This window comes from Cetorhinus maximus, chromosome 9 (genome assembly GCF_964194155.1).
Source record: "Cetorhinus maximus chromosome 9, sCetMax3.hap1.1, whole genome shotgun sequence".
Taxonomy (NCBI): Eukaryota; Metazoa; Chordata; class Chondrichthyes; order Lamniformes; family Cetorhinidae; genus Cetorhinus; species Cetorhinus maximus.
The window spans coordinates 30,948,230-30,970,532 of record NC_135887.1 but is presented as its reverse complement, the minus strand read 5'-3'; the positions used below and the strand labels follow the sequence as shown (position 1 = coordinate 30,970,532).

The window sequence follows — 22,303 nt, the reverse complement described above, 5'->3', positions numbered from 1 at the left end:
TCCCACACAATGCTGAAGTTGGCTCATTGGAGTACTGTACATGTATCAACTTTTGCTCTTGGTTTTACCCCCTGCATGACAACATACAAACTAGGAGCAAGAGTAGGCCAATCAGCCCCTTGAGGCTGCTCCACCATTGAAGCTCCCCCATCTTATTGGAGGTCATGGCTGATCCAATCGTAACCTCCCACCTACCGCAGATAACCTTTCACCTCCTTGTTCATCAAGAATCTGTCTAGCTCTGCCATAAAAATATTCAAAGACTCTGCTTCCACTTTTGGAGGAAGAGAGTTCCAAAGACTCTTAACCCTCAGAAGAAATTTCTCCTCATCTGCCTTAAATTCATGACCCCTTATTTTTAAACAGTGACCCCTTGTTCTAGATTCTCCCACAAGAGGAAACATCCTCTCCACATCCACCCTGTCAAGACTCCTCAGGATCTTAAAGGTCTCAATCAAGTCACCTTTTACTCTTCTAAACTCCAAAGGATACAAGTCTAACCTGTCCAATCTTTTTTCAAAAGACAACCACCCATTCCTGGTATTAGTCTAGTAAGCTTTCTGAACCGCTTCTAATGCATTTACATCCTTACTTAAATAAGGAAACCAATACTGTACAGAGTACTCCAGATGTGGTCTCACCAGTGCCCTATACAACTGAAGCATAGTGCTTTTGTATTCAATTCCCCTCGCAATAAACATTCTATTAGTTTTCCTAATTATTTGCTGTATCTGCATACCAGCCTTTTGTGATTCATGCACCAGGACACCCAGGTCCCTCTCTCAGAGCTCTATTATCTCTCGCCATTTAAATAATATGCTTCTTTTTTATTCTTCCTACCAAAATGGGCAATCTCACATTTACCCACATGATACACCATTTGCCAGGTCTTTGCCCACTCACTTAACCTATGCCCCTTTGTAGCCTCCTTATGCCCTATTCACAACTTACTTTCCTAACTACCTAGATAATCTTTGTGTCATCAGCAAATTTAGCAATAATACCTTCAACCTCTTCATCCAAGTCATTTATATAAATTGTAAAAAGTTGAGGCTCCCGCACAATTCCCTGTGGCACACCACTCGTTACATCTTGCCAACCAGATGATGCATTTATGCCTACTGTTTCCTGTTAGCTAGCCAGTCTTCTATCCATGCCAATATGCTACCCCCTACACCATGAGCTTTCATTTTCCACAATAACTTATGATGTGGCACATTATCAAATGCCTTCTGGAAATCTAGGTATAGTATATCCACCGGTTCCCCTTTATCCACAGCACATGCAACTCCTTCAAAAGAACTCTAATAAATTTGTTAAACATGATTTCCCTTTTACAAAATCATGTTGACTCTGCCTGATTGCCTTGAATTTTTCTAAGTGTCCTGCCATAACATCTTTAATAATATTTTCCCTATTTCAGATGTTAAGCTAACTGGTCTGTAGTTTTCCGCTTTGTCTTCCTCCCTTTTTGAATAAAGGAGTGACATTCACTATTTTCCAATCAAGTGGAACCTTTTCCAAACTACCCTAAATTTGTGGAATTAAAACCAACATATCAACTATCTTACTAGCCATCTCTTTTAAGACCCTAGGATGAAGTCCATCAAGATCCAGTGATTTGTCAGCCCGCAGTTCAAACAATTTGCTCAATACCACTTCGCTGATGATTGTAATTTTCCCCCGAGTTCCTCTTTCCCTTCCAATTCCTGATTTGCAACCATATCTGGGACGTTACCTGTATCCTCTAGTGAAGACCGATGTAAAATAGCTGCTCAATTCATCTGCCATCTCCTTATTTTCCTTTATTAATTCCCCAGACTCACTTTCTATAGGACCAATGCTCACCTTAACTCTTTTCTTATTTAAATATCTATGGAAACTCTTACTATCTATAGTTATATTTCTAGCTAGTTTTCTCTCGTACTTTAATTTTTACCTCCTCATTATCTTTGTCATTCTTTGCTGTTCTTTATATTCTGTCCAATCTTCTGACCTGCATAGTTATATAGTTTGCGCAGTTATATGTTTTTCTTTAAATTTGATACCATGGATGGTGGATCCACCCCTTGGAATTTTTCTTTTTCATTGGAATGTATCTATTCAGTGCATGCTGAAAAACCCCCTTAGATGCCTGCCACTGCCATTTCTATTTACTTATTCCATAACCTAATTTGCCAGTTCACTTTAGCTAGCTCTGCTTTCGTGCCCTCATAATTGCCATATCTAAGTTTAGAATACTAGTCTTGGACCCACACTTCTCTCCTTCAAACGGAATGTAAAAGTCAACCATATGATGATCGCTGCTACCTAGGGATGCCTTCGCTATGAGGTTATCAATTAATCCCATCTCATTGTTCAATACCAGATCTAGTATAGCCTGCTCTCTGGTTGGCTCCAGAATGTTTTCGGGATAGTTTCTTAGAAAACATTCTATGAACTCATCTATGCTGCCTTTGTCCATCTGACTTTAATCTATACGTAGATTAAAATCCCCCAGAATTATCACCTTACCTTTCAGACAAGTTCCCATTATTTCTTCCTTCATACTCTGTCTTACCATGTAGTTACAATTAGGGGGCCTGTACACCACTCCCACAAGTGACTTCTTGCCTTTATCATTTCTCACCTCAACCCAAACCACTTCGAAATCCTGGTTTCCTGAACCAAGTTATCCTTTTCAACTGTGCTAATATCATTAATTAACAGAGCCAGTGCTCCACCTTTTCCTAGCTTCATGACCCTCCTAAACGTCACGTACCCTTTAATATCCATTTCCTGATATATGTCATCCAGTAGCCACGTCTCTGTAATGGCTATCAGATCATATTTATTTATTTCTATTTGTGCTATCAGTTCATCTGTTTTGTTTCGAATGCTATGTGTATTCAGATACAGAGCCTTTAGTTTTGTACATGTATTATTTTTGTAACATCTAGCTTTATCAGCTGATTTACTTAGAGTTGCACTCTCTGTCCCTTCCTGTCACAGCCTGTTTATCATTTCCCATATTACTACCTTTCGGTCTTGCCTTGTCTCTTCTCTTTCATCTTCCCAAATTTGATCCCTTGCCACCACTATTTAGCTTAAAACCCTCTCTATTTCCCTGGTTATGTGGCTCGCTAGAACACCAGCCCCAGCACATTTCAGGTGTAGACCGTGCCAGTATTGCTGCCAGTGCCCCACAAACTGGAACCCATTTCTCCCACACCAGTCTTTGAGCTATGCATTAATTTCTCTAATCTTATTTGCTCTACGCCAATTTACACTTGGCTCAGATATTAATATAGAGACCATTTTTATATTTGGTCATGAAATGTGGATGTCACTGGCTAGGCCAGATTTATTGCCCTTGATCAGAGGGCATTTAAGAGTCAACCACATTGCCGTGTCTGGAATCATATGTAGGCCAAACCAGGTAAGGATGCCCCAAAAGGACATTAGTGAACCAGATGGGTTTTTATGACAATCGGCAATGATTTCATGGTCATCATCAGACTACTAATTGCAAATTTTTACTGATTTCAGATTTCACCATCTGCTGTGGTTGGATTCAAACCTGGGTCCCCAGAACATTACCCTGGGTCGCTAGGATACCAGTCCAGCGACAATACTACTATGCCACAGCCTTTTCCTAGCTTCCTGAGCTTCCTGAGCCTTGAGGTTCTGCTTCTTAATTTGGTGCCTAGATCTTCATACTCTATTCAGAACCTCCTTCCTTGTCCTGCCTGTCATGGTCCATGTAAGTACCAATGACAATTGGATCCTTCCCCCTCCCACTGCAAGTTCCTCTCCTACCCTGAGCAAATGTCCTGAACCCTGGCAATTGGCAGGCAACACAGCTGTCTGGGCTATCACTCTTTGCTGCAGAGAACAGCATCAACCCCCCTCATTATACTGTCCCCTACTGCCACTACATTCCTTTCTGTTCCCCCTACTTGAATGACTTCCTGTACTACAGAGCCATGGTCAGGCAGCTCATCCACCCTGCAGCCCCCACTCCCATCCAAACCCTGAGACCCCCTTAAACCTGTTGGGACAATTGCAGATGCTGACGCTCCTGCCCTCTGGGTGCCCTTACCTGCCTAAGCTGCAATCACATCCTCCTGTCCCTGACCACCATCGAAATCAGAAGACCGTATCCCAGGGAGTGTGACCGCCTCCAGGTACCAAGTGTCCAGGTAATTTACGTGTCGCAGTGTCTGCAGCTTGGCCTCCAGCTCAATGACTGAGCTAAAGCTCCTCAAGCTGCAGGTGTTTGCGCCCAGGTTCACAATGTTATCCAGGAGCTCTCACATGCTGCAGCCTTGACACATCACCTGTCCTGCCATCCTTTTTTTTAAATTTACTTAATTATTTTATTCAATTATTTGTCTTTAATGTATTTTGTTAATATCACAAATTCCTGTACTATTTTAAACCTTAGGGATAGAATAGGCCTCAACCATCCACCAGATACTCACCAAACAGCTAGCTCCTTCCTCCATAGTAGAGCAAGCACCAATTCCTATAGGGTGAAAAAAGTTGGAAAAAGCAAAGGAGCACCTCCCTTCCCACCGAACTCCCTCAACTCAAACTCCCAGCACAGGTCACACTCCAATGATAAATTTAATCAGATCATCAGTCACCCAGGCTACTACTACCTCCACTACTCAGCATACTGAGTCACAACACATTTCTAAGTTGAAACACAAGGTACTTTTGATGGTGTCTTTAACATATTGGCTCAAATTACAGTCACAGATGACCAGTTTAGATTCGAGACCACTTGGGCACTTCTAGTTTCTGTTAGGTTGATTAAGTACACTCCCCATTAGTACGAGCATAATGCTTATACATTCCTTCCTGCAATAAACCTTTCCTCTTTCTTTTGAGCTGGTAGTCTACAGCAAACTACTAGAGTTGTGTAGTTTTGCTCTCCTTATTTAAGGAAGGGTGTAAATGCATTGGAGGTTTATGGGGTTGATACCCTGGAATGAGCAGGTTGTCTTATGAGGTTAAGTTGGACAGGCTGGGCTTGTTCCCACTGGAGTTTAGAAGAGAGTGATTGAAGTATACAAGATCCTGAACGGTATTGACAAGGTGGACGTGAAAAGGATGTTTCCTCTTGTGGGTAAGTCCAGAACTAAGGGGCACTGTTTTAAAATTAGGGGTTGCCCTTTTAGGACAGAGATGAGGAGAATTTTTTTCCTGAGGCTTGTGCAACTTTAGAACTCTCTGCCTCAGAAGGCAGTGGAAGCGGGGTCATTGAATATTTTTAAGGCGGAGATAGATTACTTCCTTGCCTAACAAGAATCTAAGGGTATCGGGGGTAAATCGGGAGAACTCAAAACCCAAACCATGATCTGATTGAATGGCCGAGCAGGCTCAAGGATCCAAATGGCCTACTTCTGCTCCTATTTTGTATGTTCATATGTTAACCATGTGTCCTTTTGTGCACTTAGCTTAGCTGGCAGCATTTGAACTTCTGGACCAGATGAATGTGGGTTCAAGCTCCAAGGTGTCTGAGCTTAGAATTCTGAGACACTCCGATGCAGTACTGAGGAACTCCAGTGTTGATACTATTCTTTAGCTGCAATGCAAAACCAAGGGCTAGTCTGCCTGCATACTGGATCAGGTAGACATTAACGATTTTACTGCAGGATATAAAGACTTTAAGGAGTTTTTTTGGATGCCTTCATGTATATTCTTCTTTCAACAAGCAACACCAAAATCAGTGATTGGTAGCTCTCTGATTGTAATTTGATCAATGATAACATCAAGCCCAAGTGAGACCTCTTGAGCAAAGTTCAAATTCAACTTATACAGCACTTTGAATCCTCAGTAATAGCTGCTGCGATTTTTGTCAGGCCCATGAGGGCAAAGCCAGTCCCAGCACACAAAATATTCACGGTAGCTCAATACATTATAGGAATTGGAGTAAGACATTTAGCCCCCTGAACCTGTTCTGCCATTCAGTAAAATCATGGCTGATATGCAGCACAACTCCATATATCTGCCTTTGCTCCATATCCCTTAATATCTTCAGATAATAGATCTGTCAATCTCAGATTTAAAATTAATTGATCTAGCATCAACTGGTAATTTGCAGGAGTGAGCTCTAAATTTCTGGAAAACAACACGTGCAGAAAGTGCCAAATGGAAAAACTTGCGCATTGTTTCTTGGAATTTGAGGAGCAGTTGGTGTCACTGAGGATGAAAGCGACGTGGATAGCACATTTCAGAAGGTGGTCACCCTGCAGCTTAAGAAAGAACAGACAGAAAGGGACTGGGTGGCTGTCAGACAGACATGATAAGTAGTGCAGCAGACCCCCTGTGGACATCCCACTTTCTAACAGGTACTCAGTTCTAAGTACCAATGGGGGAGAGGGTTCCTTTGGAGAGCAGCAGCAAGAATCATGACTGGAACACCATGGGTGGCTCAGTTGTGCAGGAAGGGAGGAAAAAAGACAAGAGAACAAAAGTGGTAGGAGGTTCTTTAATTAGGGGAACAGACAGCATGGTGTGTTGCCTCCCTGGTGCAAGGGTCATGGATATCACCACGCAGCTTCAGAGCATTCTGGAGGGTGAGGGTGCACAGCTAGGGGTCATGGTTCATATTGCTACCAACAATGTTAGGTAGAAAAATGGATGACATCCTGCAGGCTGAGTTCAGAGAGCTAGAAAAGAGGTTAGCAAGCAGGACCTCAAAAGTAGTTATCTGCAAATTACTTCCAAGGCCACGCATTCGTGAGCATAGAAATAGGAGAATACATTAGATGAATGCATGGCTGGAGAGAGTGCAGGGGGGAGGGCTTCAGATTTCTGGGCATTCGGGCCTGTTCTGGGAAAGGTGGGATTTGTACAAAGCAGACGATCTACACCCAAATAGGACCAGGACGAATGTCCTTGCAGAGTATTTGCTAGTACTTTTGGGGATGGTTTAAACTAGATTGGCAGCGGGATGGGAACCTGAGGGCATATTCAGATAGGACAAATTCAGAGCAGGGAGCAGGAAACAAAAAATTAGTAGGTAACTCTGAAAGACAGAAGAAGCAAAAGTTATAACGGTATTTAAATACAAGGGGCCAGTTAGCTTAACATCTGTCACTGGGAAAATGTTAGAGTCATTATAAAGGATGTAATAGCAGAGTATTTAGAAATGCATAAAATAATCAAGCAGAGTCAGCATGGCTTCATGAAGGGGAAATCATGCCTGACAAATTTATTCGAATTCTTTGAGGAGGTAACAAGCAGGATAGATAAAGGGGAATCAGTAGATGTAATATATTTCGATTTCCAAAAGGCATTCGATAAGGTACCGCACCTAAGGCTACCTAAGAGCCCATGGTGTTGGGGGTAGTATATTAGCATGGATAAAGGAGTGCCTAACTAATAGAAGACAGAGTTGGGATATGGGGGGGGCATTTTCAGGATGGCAACCCGTAACTAGTGGAGTGTCACAGGGATCAGTGCTGGGGCCACAATTATTTACAATATATGTTAATGGCTTGGATGAGGGAAGTGAATGTACTATCGCCAAGTTTGTGGATGACAAAAGTAGGTGAGAAGGCAAGTGATGAGAATGACACAAGGAGTCTACAGAGGGATATAAACAGGTTAAGTGAGTGGGCAAAAACTTAGCAGATAGAATATAACATGGGAAAATGTGAGGTTATGCACTTTGGCAGGAAGAATAGAGGAGCTGAATATTAGTTAAATGGAGAAAGACTGAAGAGAGCTTCAGCACAGAGGGATTTGGGGGTCCTCATGCATGAATCTCAAAAAGCTAGCATACAAGTTCAGCAGGTAATAGGTAAGGCAAATGGAACGTTGGCCTTGATTTCAAAGGGAAGGGAGTATAAAAGTAGGGAAGTCTTGCTAAAACTATACAAGGCACTAATTAGACCACACCTAGAATACTGTGAACAGTTTTGGTCCCCTTATCCAAGGAAAGATATACTGGCATCAGAGGCAGTACAGAGAAGGTTCACTAGGTTGATTCTGGGGATGGAGGGATTTTCTTATGAGGAGAGGTTGAGTAGGTTGGGCCTGTACTCACTCATTGGAGCTTAGATGAATGAGAGGTGACCTTATTGAAACATCTAAGATTCTTAGAGGGTTTGACAGGGTAGATGCTGAGAGGTTATTTTCCCTTGTGGTAGAGTCTAGGACCAGGGAGGCATTATCTCAGAGTAAGGGGGTGCCCATTTAAAACAGAGATGAGGAGGAATTTCTTCTCCTGAGGGTAGTCAATCTGTGGAATTCTTCACTGGAGAGGGCTGCAGAGGCTGGGTCGTTAAGTATATTCAAGGCTGAGATAGACAGATTTTTATTCAGTAAGGCAATCAAGGGTTATGGGGAAAAGGCAGGAAAGTGGATTTGAGGATTATCAAGACAGCCGTGATCTCATTGAATGGCGGAGCAGACTCGACGGGCTGAATGGGCTTCTGCTCCTACATTTTGTGGTCTTATAATCTTGAGTATAACAAAAGCTGATGAGTCGAGAGCACAGATAGACACAAAGCAGCATGATATCATTGCTATAACGGAAACTTGGCTTAAAGGTGGGCAAAAATGGCAGCTCAACATCCCTGGGTATAGGTTTTTAGGCAGGATAGGGAGGGGGTTAAAAAAGGTGGGGTGTAGCACTATTGGTTAAAGAATCAACTGCAGCTGTGAGAAGGGATGATATACTAAATGAATCATCAAATGAGGCCATATGGGTTGAGTTCAAATAAAAAAGGAGGCAGCCACACTACTAGGAGTGTACTTTAGACCCCCAAATAGTGAGAATGAGACAGAAGAGCAAATATGTAGGCAAAGTGCAAAAACAATAGGGACTTCAATTACCCCATCAACTGGGATACAAATAGTGTAATAGGCAGGGGGCAAAAAATTCTTTAACTGCATTCAAGAGAACTTTTTTTAAGCCAGCACATAAGCCCAAAAAGGAGTGCAATTCTAGATTTATTCTTAGGAAATGAAGCTGGGCAAGTGGATAAAGTAGCAGTGGATGACTATAATACAGTTAGAATTAGCATAATTATGGAAAATGATAAAGATAGAACAGCAGTAAAAGTTCTAAATTGGAGAAAGACAAATTTTACAAAACCAAGAGGTGATCTGGCAAAAATGGACTGGAAACAGCTACTTGAAGGGAAACCAGTGACAGACCAGCGGGAGGCATTCAAAAATGAGATTCTACAGGCAGTGTCGGCATGTCCCAACAAAGAAAAAGGGCAGTACTGCCAAGTCTGGAGCCCTCTGGTTATCTGGAAGCATACAGGGTAAGATAAAGCAGAAACAGAAAGTTTACGGGTGTCACAAAAATCTCAATGCTGTAGAAAGCCTAGGGGAGTAAAGAAAGTACAAGGGTGAAGTAAGTAAGGTAATTACGAAAGCAAAGAGAGGATATGAAAAAGTATTGGCTGGCAAAATCAAAGAAAACCCAAAGATGTTTTACCAATACATTAAGAGCAAGAGAGTAACTAAGAACTGGGTAGGGCCTATCAGGGATGTACTTGGTAACTCATGCGTTGATGCTGAAGATGTGGGGAGGGTTCTTACTGAAGACAGAGGCAAAGTTCTCATGAAGGAAAGGGATGACGTAGGTATTCTAGTTAAAGAGGAAGGGTGTGAAATATTAGATACAATAAGCACAGTGAGAGGAAGTGCTGGAGGGTCTGACACCCTTGAAGGTGGATAAGTCACCAGGGCTGGATGGATTGTATCCCAGGCTGTTAAAGGAAGCCAGGGAGGAAACAGCAGATGCTCCGAGGTTAATTTCCAATCCGCACTAGATACAGGCGAGGTGCCAGAGAGTTGGAAGTCTGCAAACATTGTATCAGTATTTAAAAAGGGTGTGAGGGATAGGCCAAATAATCATAGGCCATGACTTCGGTGGTGGGCAAATTATTAGAATCAATGTTGAGACACAGGGTAAACTGTCACTTAGAAAGGAATGGATTGATCAGGGATAGTAGGCATGGTTTTGTCAGGGGAAGGTCATGTTTTACTAACTTAATAGAATTTTTTGAGGAAGTAACAAAGTATTTATAAGGTCAATGCAGTGGATGTTGTCTACATGGATTTTCGTAAGGCATTTGACAAAGTCCCACATGGCAGACTGGTCGGAAAAGTAAAACCCATGGGATACAGGCAAGTGTTGCAAGCTGGATCCAAAATAGGCTCAGACATAGGAAACAAAGACGAATAGTTGATAGCTTTCCATTCCCAAAAACATCTGTTTCCAGTGGCGTTCCAGAGAGCTGAGTGTTGGGTCCCTTGCTGCTTGTTGTATATATTAATGATTTCAATTTAAATGTGGGTGGCATGATTGGGAAATTTGCAGAAGACAAAAACTGGCTGTATTATCAGTAGCAGAAAGGATAGCTGTTGATATCAATGGTTTGGTTGAGTGGGCGGAAAAGCGACAGATGGAATTTAATCCAGAGAAGTGCGAGGTAACACATTTGGGGAAAGCAAACATAGCTAGGGAATACACAATACATGGGAGAATATTGGGAGGAGCACAGGAAGTGAGAGGCCTTGGAGTGCGTGTCCAAAGATCCCTGAAGGTGGCAGGACAGGTTGATAAGGTGGTAAAAAAATGCATATGGAATGATTTTCTTTATTGAACGAGGTATAGAATACAGAAGCAGGGATGTAATGCTGGAACTGTATAAAATGCTGGTTAGGCCACAGCTGGAATTTTGTGCACAGTTCCAGTCGCCACATTACAGGAAGGACATAATTGCTGTGGAGATGGTACAGAGGAGATTTACAAGAAGGTTGCCAAGGCTTGAAAATTGCAGCTATGAGGAAAGATTGAATAGGCTAGGGTTGTTTTCCTTGGAACTGAGGAGGCTGAGCGGGTGACCTGATTGTGTACAAGATTATGAGGGGCCTAGATAGAGTGTAGAGGGATGCCTTTTTTCCCTGGCAGAGAGATCAATTACCAGGGGGCACAGATTTAAGGTGATCAGTAGAAGGATTAGATGGGACATAAGGAAAAACTTCTTCATCCAGAGGGTGGTGGGTGTTTGGAATTCACTGCCTGGATTGGTGGTGGAAGTAGAAACCCTCAACTCATTTAAAAAGGTACCTGGATCTGCACCTGGAGTCTGTAACCTGCGAGGCTACAGGTTGGGTGCTGGAAGGTGGGATTAGAATGGACAACTAGTTTTTTATTTTTTTGTTTCTCGGCTAGTGCAGACATGATTGGCTGAATGGCCTCTTTCTGTGTCGTAACTTTTCTGTGGTTCTACCACCCTTTGCGTACAAGTTTGTTTTCGGAGTTCAATCCTTAAAAGGTCTGGCTCAAATCATTAGATGGTGCCCCCTTGTCCTAGACTCCCCAACCAGCAGAAATAGTTTGTATCTACCCTATCTGTTCCCCTTAATATCTTGAGAACTTCCATCAAATCAAACCACCTCTAAATTCCAGTTAACACAAACCTTGATTGTTTACTCTCTCCTCTTAATTGAGCCTTTGGAATTGATGGTAGATCTACACTAAGCTTCCTTCAAGGCCAATATCTTCTTCCTAAGATGCGATGCCTAAAACTGTTCACAGTACTTCAGATGTAGTCTAACCAGGGCTTTATATAGATGAAACGTGAGTTCTACCCTCTTGTGTTCTAGTCCTCTAGCTAGAAAGGCCACCATTTCATTAGCCTTTTTGATTTTTTTTTTGTGTACCTGTTCATAACAGTGATGACCTACGTACCAAGTCTCTTTGGCCCTCCATTCGTTCCAGCGTCTCACCCTTTACAAAGTACCCTTTTCTATCCTTTAAAGGTCTAAAGTGGATGACCATATATTTGCCTACACTGAAATCCATTTACATTTTGCTCATTCATTTCTTCTACTAATATCTGTCATTTTGTGCTTTCATCTTCATCAACTGCCCATCATTGCGTCATCAGCAAATCTGGACATGGCTGTCGACCCCTTCATCCAAGTCTTTAATAAATATGCTGAATAGTTGAGGCACAACACAAATCCCTGTAGGGCACTACTAATCACATCCTGCTAATTCGAATACCTGCCCATTATCCTGTCTTCAGCTATCCGAAACCTGGTCAATAATTTACAAACTTCAACCTCAAGCTAACATTAGAGGAACTTTATGAAATGCCTCCTGGAGTCCATATAAGTAATACCCATAGTCATTGCCCTGCCCACTACTTAAGTCATCTCTTCAAATGATTGAGATTCTTCAGAAATTACTTATCCGTTACAAATCCACATAGGCTCTCTCTGATTAGCTGAGAATTCAAGTATTTTAGTCACCCCATCATTAACTGTAGACTCTAGTAATTTTCTGACATCAGATGTTGAGCTAATTCGTCTACAATTCACTGGTTTGTCTCTCCCGCCTTTATTAAATAGCAGAGTGACATGCCTAATTTTCCCATTAAAAAAGGAACAGCTTCCAAATCAAGACAACTTTGCAAGATTATAGTCAGGACATTTGTGATGTCCTTGCTTCCTACAGGTATATTTAACAATCCATGCAGAACTACAGAAACTTTATGGCTAAAAACTTGAGTAAATTACATATCTACCCAAGGCCTCCAAAGCAAAGCAATAACGAAGATGTTTACTCTGACTACAATGAAACCTCCACCCAAGAGCCCGAGGCAAGTAGTTTTGTTGCTAATGTAATACAGATCTATGAAACTTGGCAACTTCTGGAGAAACTTTTGAAACACCCATCAAAAATTCAAAGCATAAATAAACAACTGCTCCTGATTATGAAGGATGCGTACTACTGGTTTCCAAATCTCACACCTCTCACAGCTAGCACAGCCCTGCTGCAAGACATGAATGAACTGTTGTGCTTTCATATTAGTCAGTGGGTTCCTGAGCACAGGTTTCATGGACCCAGCAGCAACACCAAACCTGCCTGAGCTTCTGAACAAGCTACTTTACAGCTTCTGATATCGCACAAGGCGCCTGCTCCAGGAAACAGCTGTATGAATAGGCAGTATCACCCATATAAAATACAATATACTGTGTGTGGCAAGAGACCTGCCAATACAGCAGACAGTGCCACATTTAACAATTTGGTATAGGTGACAAGTGCAAGTCTCTCCAACATTCCTCTCCAACGCAATGCAAGATCTAATGTTTGAAGATCAGTCAAACATGCTGACATTATCCTTACTCCTTGTCTTCTGCTATCAACCAATTTCCAAAACCTGGTCAATAATTTACAAACTTTAACTTCAAGCTAACATTAGAGGAACTTTATGAAATGCCTCCTGGAGTCCATATAAATAATATCCAAAGTCACAGGCAATGCAAGCTGGCATTATAGATTTTCTACACTTCATACGTGAAGTAAATTCATAAATCTAAGATTAACTCTAAAGATTCTGCTAAGACAATTACACATGGAAGACTTCAATTTAAAAAAACCATGCAGCATCCTACAATGCATTTGTACTCGCTGAAACCTCAATATATCGTGAGAAGTGATGGGAATTTTCACAAATGACAAACTTAGTAGGTAACCAACAATAAAAAGAAGAAATCTTTTTGTCATGCAGGAAAAGACTGCAAAATTTCCAAGGACAGGCTACAGGAGCAGCAAAACATATCCTATGAACTTACTCAGCCCATACTATAGGTATGGAGATAGTTCATACTTGTACAGGAAACTCATTACATTTTTCATTGTACTAACCTCCACAGAAGCTGAGAGGATATAAAACATGCATATACAATAGGAGATACAAACATGGGAATGATAATGAGAATAAGAGCAAAAAGAAACTGGCTCAGTTATGACCTGTCAATCACTTGCACTCACCAGCCCTAATAAGCTAACGCAGCCAGATGATAAAAGATGCTGGACATAGTGTGATATACCAAGCAGCAGCTTAGGAGAGGCCAGACACTGGTTGTTGAACCTTCACATCGCCTCACCACACAGGGGTCAGAGTCTTCAATCCCCTTGCTGCAGCCTCTCGTTGCCTCAGAAGTTATATCTGTACTTCAATTTAATTCAAACCATGTGCAGGACTAACCCTGAATTTTGGAACCCATTCAAAAAGGGAAAAATTCAGCCTTGGCTTTGTAGGCCATGTCACGAGAGACCCACGAAACACACAGGCAACATACAGAATCCACTAATTGTGGCGATATAGCCAAAATGTGAAATTGAAAAGAAATCAAGGTTTTAATCTACTAAACACATAAAACAACTCCTTTGGAGCAAACGGAACAAGAGTTACTCAAAACAATCAGAGTCACGTGATCAGACCACATTTTGGGATTATTCTGGTCAGCAGGACACTAGGCAAATGGTGCACAGAATATCAGCATTACAAAACAAGGCTGAAGAAACACTGGCTTTTCAGCCTTGAAAGCAAGTGATCGAGAGGATCTTGCATACAAGGCAAATCCAGAATGCTGCTGTGAACTAAACTAGGACAGTAGAACAGTAGGACAAGGAGATAGGTTCAAAACAAAGACAGACAAAGTTAGAGATGATGGCAGGAAGTTCTTCACACAAAAAGATCAACATGCAGAATTGGAGGGGAAAACTCTGGAATCATTTTAAAAACGTAGATGAGCAAATTGTAAGGCTTTCACAAATGAATGAGGCAAGATAGGTGGAATGGTCTTTAATCGCATGATTCGCTCCAATAGATACACATGCACACAACATAACCTTTTCCAGCAGTGGTCCCTCAACCGTAATCTAGCAAATTCTAGTCCGTTCTCTCTCCTAGTACTCCAGCACCAACAGGAACAAAACCCAAAAGCAGTTGTTCAATCGGCAAATAATTCATTCGTGCACTAGAAACTACCTGTACAAGGACAGCAAGTTCTGTACGTAGTGTAAAAACAGTGCCCCAAATGTGAATGCAGGAACCTGCAGACCATTGTTACTTTAAGCACTACCATCCTCTCCACTGTATAACACAGCCAGTCTGGGCAAAAACATGAGCCATAGAGCAATATACAGAGATGTCATTCTTTTCAAAAGTAAATACTTTAGGCAGCTTTTTGATAAAGCCTTGCACTGCTGACAGATGCTACTATTTTTCACTCAGGCCACTGCAGGCAAGTTTTCTGCAGCGATTAATATTTACACAAAGTTGGGCAATGCAATGCAGAGCAGGAGAAGGGCAAGTCAGGGAGCAAAAGGGAAAGATCTCATCAAGATGAGAAAGTCTAACAAGTCATTCATACTGAGCGACAAAGTGAAAAATTAGATGTGCAGAAACCCCACATTTGTATTTTGAACAGTCTGCATCAAAAGAGTAAACATGTGTCTGGCAATAAATGGGGATTTAGCATCTTTCACAGAGTTATTAGCTTCTTAAAGAACACAATCCAAATATCGGTCTTGTTCTATTCCTGCTTCAGCAACATCCCACATTTGCTGTGCTGTGATTTGAGCAGTAGTCCCAGAGGCTTCAGATAAAGAGTAGAGTCTCTGGTGACCCCAAGCTATACTATAATTAACACTATTCTGTAACAGACATTTAACTGCAATTTGCAAATTCCTGGAATGGAAGCAACGAACCTTCAACATCTCAATTACTAAATGAAAGAATCTTCAGAACCAAGGAACATGACCCACCAGCATTTTCTAGTTTTAATTACTTCCTGCCTTAGAAGCAAACCTGCTGTTGAAATAATGTCTCAACTCAAGTATTACCTTACTATCCCAGTGATTGTTATAAAGAATAAGTGATGTGAATCTGACATACACCATAGTACAGGAATGGGAAAATGGAGACTTCAAAACTTATTTTTACTAAACATCCTCTTCTGAAGGTTGCTCTCTTTAGCATGCTGTTGTCGTATCCCAAATCAGAACCCAACTATCCCATATTTCCCTACCTGAATTTCACAAAATCAGGTTTTTGCTCCTACCACAGCACTACAATGGCCATAAACAAAATTACAATGACATCCACTATTGACCGTTGTACACTACCACCACTGATCTTCTGGACTTCCTGGTAACCTTTGACACAGTCAACCACTGCATCCTTCTCCAACCCTCTCCACCATTGTCCAGTTCAGTGGGACTGCCCTCACTTGGTTCCACTCCAACCTACCCAATCATAGCCAGGGAATCTCCATCAATGGCTTCTCTTACAGCCACAACAATTTCTTGGGCAAAGTCCAGAAGTAACAATCTTTGACTAGCCTTAAGTGACATCCTGCTCCTTGGTGATGTTGCCCAAAGACATGGGGTCAGTTTTCATGTGGATACAGACGCCATCCAGTTCTATCTCTTCACCACAAGTCTCAACCCTTCCATTTTCTCTGTGCCTTTGGTTTTGTCCACTGCCATAAACTCCCACACTCTTGCTTCCATTCTCCTCTCCAGCCACTGTCTCCAATTGATTCAGACCATTTGCAACCTCAGCATCCCTTAATGCTCAGCTGTGCTTCAAACTCCACATCCTCTCCATCACAAGACACCTACTTCCACCTCCATAACATTACCCATCTCTACCTCTGCCCTCAGTTCCTCTGCTGCTGAATTCTCATCTATGCTTTGATCATCTCCAGACTCACTATTTCAATGCTTTCCTGAATGGCCTCTAACCTGACGCAGGAAAGAGAATTTTGGATGAGCATCAACTCCTTGTGTTGATGAGTGCTACAAAAGTATAATAATTTTCATAATATTTTTCTGGTTTATTGTAAAGTAACTTTATGGGTGTGGGTGTAGATGGGTCTGTGTGATCTAATTACATTGGAGTCAGGTAGACTGCAAGCTTGGAATTATCAAAAGGAGCTGGGTGTAGAAATGTACTTGAAATGCTAATGAGTAAACATGGATGCTGGCTTAGCGTCTAAGATGTGATGGGAATTTGCATTTTTAGATAAGTGAATGGGTTGCTTGGATTTCAAAGGGATGTTAATGTTTACAATAAGCCAGATAAGCAAGGCTAAGGGGTGTGTTTATTTTTCCCAAAGGTTCCTGACAATATTGACAACATGAAAGTTTTATATCATAGGAAAGGTGCCGTTCCAAAGACATATGGAACAATAGAATTTTCATATTAAAGAGAGAGAAACATAAATAAAGGAGAATGAAAGGCTATGTGGAGTGAGGGCCATGTAACATCTAACAGGAGTATGTGAAGAAGTGAAGAAGGAGTATGTTCAAGAAGCCTCCAGCCATTTGTGCCTAAGTGGGCTGTATCCAGTAATTGAATGGGGGAAAGCCATTTGGAATTCCACTGTCAAGTGGGTAATGTGTTAACTTGCTGGTTTTGCTTTTAAATCCAAAATCTATTTTTGACTGTTGCCTTAAAGGGGGTGTGTAACTGGGAGTCAATTAATTAGGAACGTTAGTTGTTATATTAAGTAATTGTTATCTTATGGATGTGCTTGAAATCTTTTATTTTGTTAATAAATATTTTAATTTTTTAAATCTTTAAAAGGGCTTGGTGGACTCATTGCTTCTGAATTCAGTGCACACATCTCGTAATAAATACGAATTGCAAAACCGTTGTGATAGCACAAACCAAGTTTCTTTTGTGGATTTGGTCTACCTGGCACACATCTGCCACATCATAACAATGGGCCACAATTTAAAATCAGACTCAGCACTGAATTTCAATCATGCTATTGTAAACACACCTATTCAGCAAAAGAGGGGGATTAAATAAAAGAAAGATAAAAACAATATGATGAATTAGTTTTAACAAACCGTTTGCAAACTGTGAGGTAAACCTACCTCCAAATAGCATTTAATTGCCACTGCTGGTTGGAGAGCAGGAACAACATAACAGCACTGACTCAAGCCTGATCAATATTCTACCGTAGGCAGGACATGAATGGAAGCCTAGAAGCACTTGGAGCAACAAGCCCTCCATTGCAAAAACACAAAAGGCAAAGTGGAAGCAAGAGAGAAACACAATCAGCCTCCAGGCTATATTGCGAGAATCACTGTCGCAAGTTGCTGTTAAGTGTAAAACAGCCCTGAACACCCTGCCCGAAATCATATTATATACATCTGGAATAAACGATCAATACTTGCAACAGTGGTTGAGCAAAGCCCAAGTGGTTTTTAACCACTATTGAGTAATTCTAGCCTTGAAATCACATCTTCAAAAAAATTATGGTTTCAAAGTCTAGGTAGAATTTATTTCTTGTGTTCCTACACTCAATGTCATTTGCATCTGAAGATTAATGACTGTGGATCAATTAACCAGGAAATTTCATGTCCACCACATAAAAATTCCAGTAAAATAAAAGTCGAACATGGATTGAGATGTTTTTCTTCATTAGACAATATGTCTACAGTCAAGATAATGAGGAAAGAAATCTGCTTCTACAATCCAATATTTTCATTCCAAACTTCATCTAGTTTTACCCTGCTTCCCTGACTGATACACATCAGCCCAGCCTGTTCAGACACTCATTGTGTGATTGACCAACAACACAAGCCAATGTCCTCTCTCACCAGCTCTGCCAAGACACCCAACATAGTGCAATGCGTTTTGTAAAAATGCACAGCACTAGAATCAGACATGTTCAATCACCTACAGTCAGTGTAATCTCACAGATCACTGCCAGATCCTTACAATAAAAGAACGAGGTTCATCTTCGTGAAACCAGTTTTGAAATTTGTTTACATTGCTGAGGAAGGCATCAGATGGAGACAGCACATCTGTCTTCAGTAAAGCAGGAAAACACATTTTGGATCATGTACAAATCACACTACAAGTTCCAGCTGTGAAGCCCACTTTGTTCCCCCTTAAATTAAGACTATTTTCTGCACATAACAATATTTACATTAATATGTACTCAGAACTTTATAGCAAGGTTGCCTGCCCTTGGAAGAACAATAATGAGGTAGAAGAGTGCAGTAGAAAACTGAAAAGATTCCTCAAGAATAAGCTGTTAAAATGTTTATGTTCCTTACACAATATTTAGTAGGCAGTGCTGTACTGGATGTAATGAGATTGCTCTCCTTTCTTCACTGACATTCTCCTGAAGGCAGTGGTTTGTCCAGATACAATTTCAGGAGCAGAAATGGCAGCAGCAGCCTTCCAATATCTCACCCAGAGGCTTTTTTTTTTTTTAAAAACATCACTCACATGCTGTAGGTGCTGCTGGCAAGGCCAACATTTATTACCCATCCCTAAATGCCCTCAAGATGGCAGGAAGTCATCTTATTGAAACACTGCTGTCCATGTGGTCTGTAGTGCTGTTAAGGGAGGGAGTTCCAGGAATTTAACTCAGGATGATAAAAGTAGCAGTGATACATTCCCAAGTCAGGATGGTGAGTGATTTGGAGGAAGACTTGTGCTCCCATGTGGCTGCTACCATTTGCTCACAGGTTTGGAAGGTGCTGTTGAAGAAGCCTTGGTGAGTTGCTGCAGTGAGTCATGTAGAGATGGTACACACTGCTGCCACCATGCTCAGCAGCAGAGGGAGTGGACATTTAAAAGATGGTGGATGAGGTGGCAATCAAGCAGGTTGCTTTGAGCTAGATGTGTTGAGCGTTTCAGTGTTACTGGAGCTGCACTTATCTAAGCAAGTGGATATATTCCATCACACTTTTGACCTATGCTTTTAGATAATGGAAAGGGATTTGGGAGTCAGGGAGCTGGTGGGGTGGGGTGAGTTAGTTGCTGCAGAATATACAACCTCTGACCTTCTCTTGGAGTCACAGTATTTGTATGGCTAGTCCAGTTAAAGTTCTGGTGAATTGTGATCCCTAGATTAACTTCAGCAAGGGACGCTACACCGCTGTTGAAATCAAGTACTTTCCTTGTGTCTTCACTAATGCATTTTCAACTCTAGGGTAATTTCTCCACAACCCCCCTGCAAAGCAGGGATTGAACCTCAAAAGTTTTCTGCTCTAACTGATGTTGCGCAAATGTTATGCGGCGAGTCATCCAGGAGGACAACCTTGCCATGAAACTGTGCTCCATTCACTGACCTCTCTTCAGAGAGGGAGAGGAGGATATTCAGCTATGCTGTGGATCCCAGGACAAACTGGCTTTTCAGTTGATCCTGCTGGAAATGAACATCTGCAAATGCGGAACAAGGAGGTCAAGCTGTGATTGTCCCCAAGGTCAATTGCTCCCCTGACACGCAACATCCAAAAGCGCAAGAGTGGTCCAAACGCCTCAGACCACTACCTCCTGATAAAACTCCCCTGGGGTGGGGAAGCAAAGAAATTCAGACAGGGATGGAAAAAAGGAGGAACCACATATTCCACCAGAAACATACAACTTGTATGAGAACACCACAAGAGTTCACTCAGAAAAACTGCGTTGCTAAAGATATTGAGACAACCAATCCACCCATACTCGCCACTTTTACAAAGTGTAAATCACTTCATGCAATTAAGTACAAGATTTATCATGTAATACACTATCAGCTCTTCAAACACTAGACAATAAAATATTCGACAATAAGTGCAACTTATTCTAATTCATTAATGTAAACGTAACTTGGAAGTTTATGCGACAACTTCTCAATTAAGCAGGAGTTGGGGTGTACCTTGTACCATTCACATACCAAAGCAGCCAGAACCCTTTGGGGCCCACCCCTGACTGACTGACTGACTGACTGACAGCCAACCCCCACACCCAGTGTAACCCCAGGGCCGGGACCCTAGACTCCCCTCACCTGGCCTCGCTCGAAGTTCTCCCTTTCCGCCTCCAGACTATTGCCCGGTCGACCCCGCAGCAGCTGGGCCGGCACCTGTTTGACGGAGCTGGTCATTTTATCCATGTCTGCCGCTGTTGTTGCCCCCCTCACCCCTACCGCTCCGGACACTCCACCGTCACCCTGGCACCAAGACCCCACCCACAAACCCCATTCCCATTGGCTGCAGCCACCACACAGCCCACACCCATTGGATAACAGGAGACACCATCCTCGGTTTCTATTGATCTGTAGAAACGTCCGTCAACAGGCAGCGCGTGCTAACGTAATCGGGAAGACTGAAAACTTGGATGAAAACTTAACCCACCCCAATATCATTGGTCAAACCGCCCTCCGACTATCATTGGGCCAAAGTTTACCTCCTCTTCGAGCCCATTAGTTAAAAAAGTTAGCCCAAGTTGGCTTGTACACTTATTGGCTGTTGTACCTGCCAATCACTGGAGCCGTGAGAAGATTGCAAGATTTTAAAGTTTTTAAATTGTATTTTGAAACCAAGCTATTTTTAAAATCTTCTGAAACAAAGACGAAACTTCCTCTTCCCATCATTAAAGCAACGGGCTTGACCCTGCAAATGAAGGAAGCTGTAAACTTCCTGAGAGCATCGCACTAGTACCAGTGAATCCCTTACCCAGGTTAGCATCAGCACTGCGAACAGAAGTTGCCTCATTGAGAGGTATTGGCATTGTCCCAGCTCACTAGTTTTTAAACTGAACTGTTTCTCCAGTGGAAGCAAGCGAACATCTCCACAGATTTGCCTTTATCACAAAGATTCTTTTGTAAAAGAGTGCCAGTTATTTTAAAGGTGCTTTGACAGTTATTGTTTTGAGGGGGAATTGCAGTCAACATGCAAGAAATAGAAGCAGAATTATGCCATTCAGCCCATCAAGTGCGCTCTGCCATTCAACAAGATCACAGCTAAATGTCTACATCAACTCAACTTTCCGCACCCTATGCCAGTGCCGGATTTAAAGTTAGTGGGGCCCTCTGCGCAGCTCATTTTCGGCCTCCTGCCTATTGTAATGGTGGCCAAGTTACTACTTTTGATGATAGAGTTGGTCAGCAGACACTTCTTGGTTGGAAACATTAAGTTTATTTACAATATACTCAGCAGCAACTACACATGTGCTTTCAACTCCAACTCTATCTCTACACTAACTCTGGAAGTAGCACACGCTACTCTCCTATTGGTTACTACAGATCATGTGATCTTCCTTACACATATTATTCTTATAGGTACATTACACACTAAAGAAAACCATAATTCCTACACCACCCCCCTCTCTGGCCCCAGTGAATTAAAAAAAAATGTAGCTCCCTCATAAGGACACAGGGCTCAGAATGCAGCCATCAGTCTACCTATCACAAAGAATGGTTTGATACCTTGGAATAAGAATCCAACCTAACTTTAAGTTCTGTTTCAAAAACAAAAATAAAAATACCTGGAAAAACCCAGCAGGTCTGACAGCATCTGCAGAGAGGAATACAGTTAACGTTTCGAGTCCGCATGGACCTCAAGGGTCATTGGACTCGAAACGTCAACTCTTTTCTTCTCCACCGATGCTGCCAGACCTGCTGAGTTTTTCCAGGTAATTCTGTTTTTGTTAACCATTTATCATTACTCTCTGTTTCCGGTCATTCAGCCAATTTCTTC

General features: G+C 41.9%; 1 protein-coding gene across 2 annotated transcripts in view; it reads right to left on the bottom strand.

Moving 5' to 3' along the window:
• The window catches only part of hip1 (huntingtin interacting protein 1), a 299,671-nt gene extending 278,888 nt beyond the window's left edge, over positions 1 to 20,783 (bottom strand). For both annotated transcript variants that reach the window (XM_078548458.1, XM_078548462.1), the window contains exon 1: positions 20,614 to 20,783. In XM_078548458.1, coding sequence (XP_078404584.1) covers positions 20,614 to 20,718 — 105 coding nt within the window. In that variant the 5' untranslated portion in view covers positions 20,719 to 20,783. The remainder of the gene's footprint in view (positions 1 to 20,613) is intronic.
• Between the last annotated feature and the right edge of the window lie 1,520 nt (positions 20,784 to 22,303).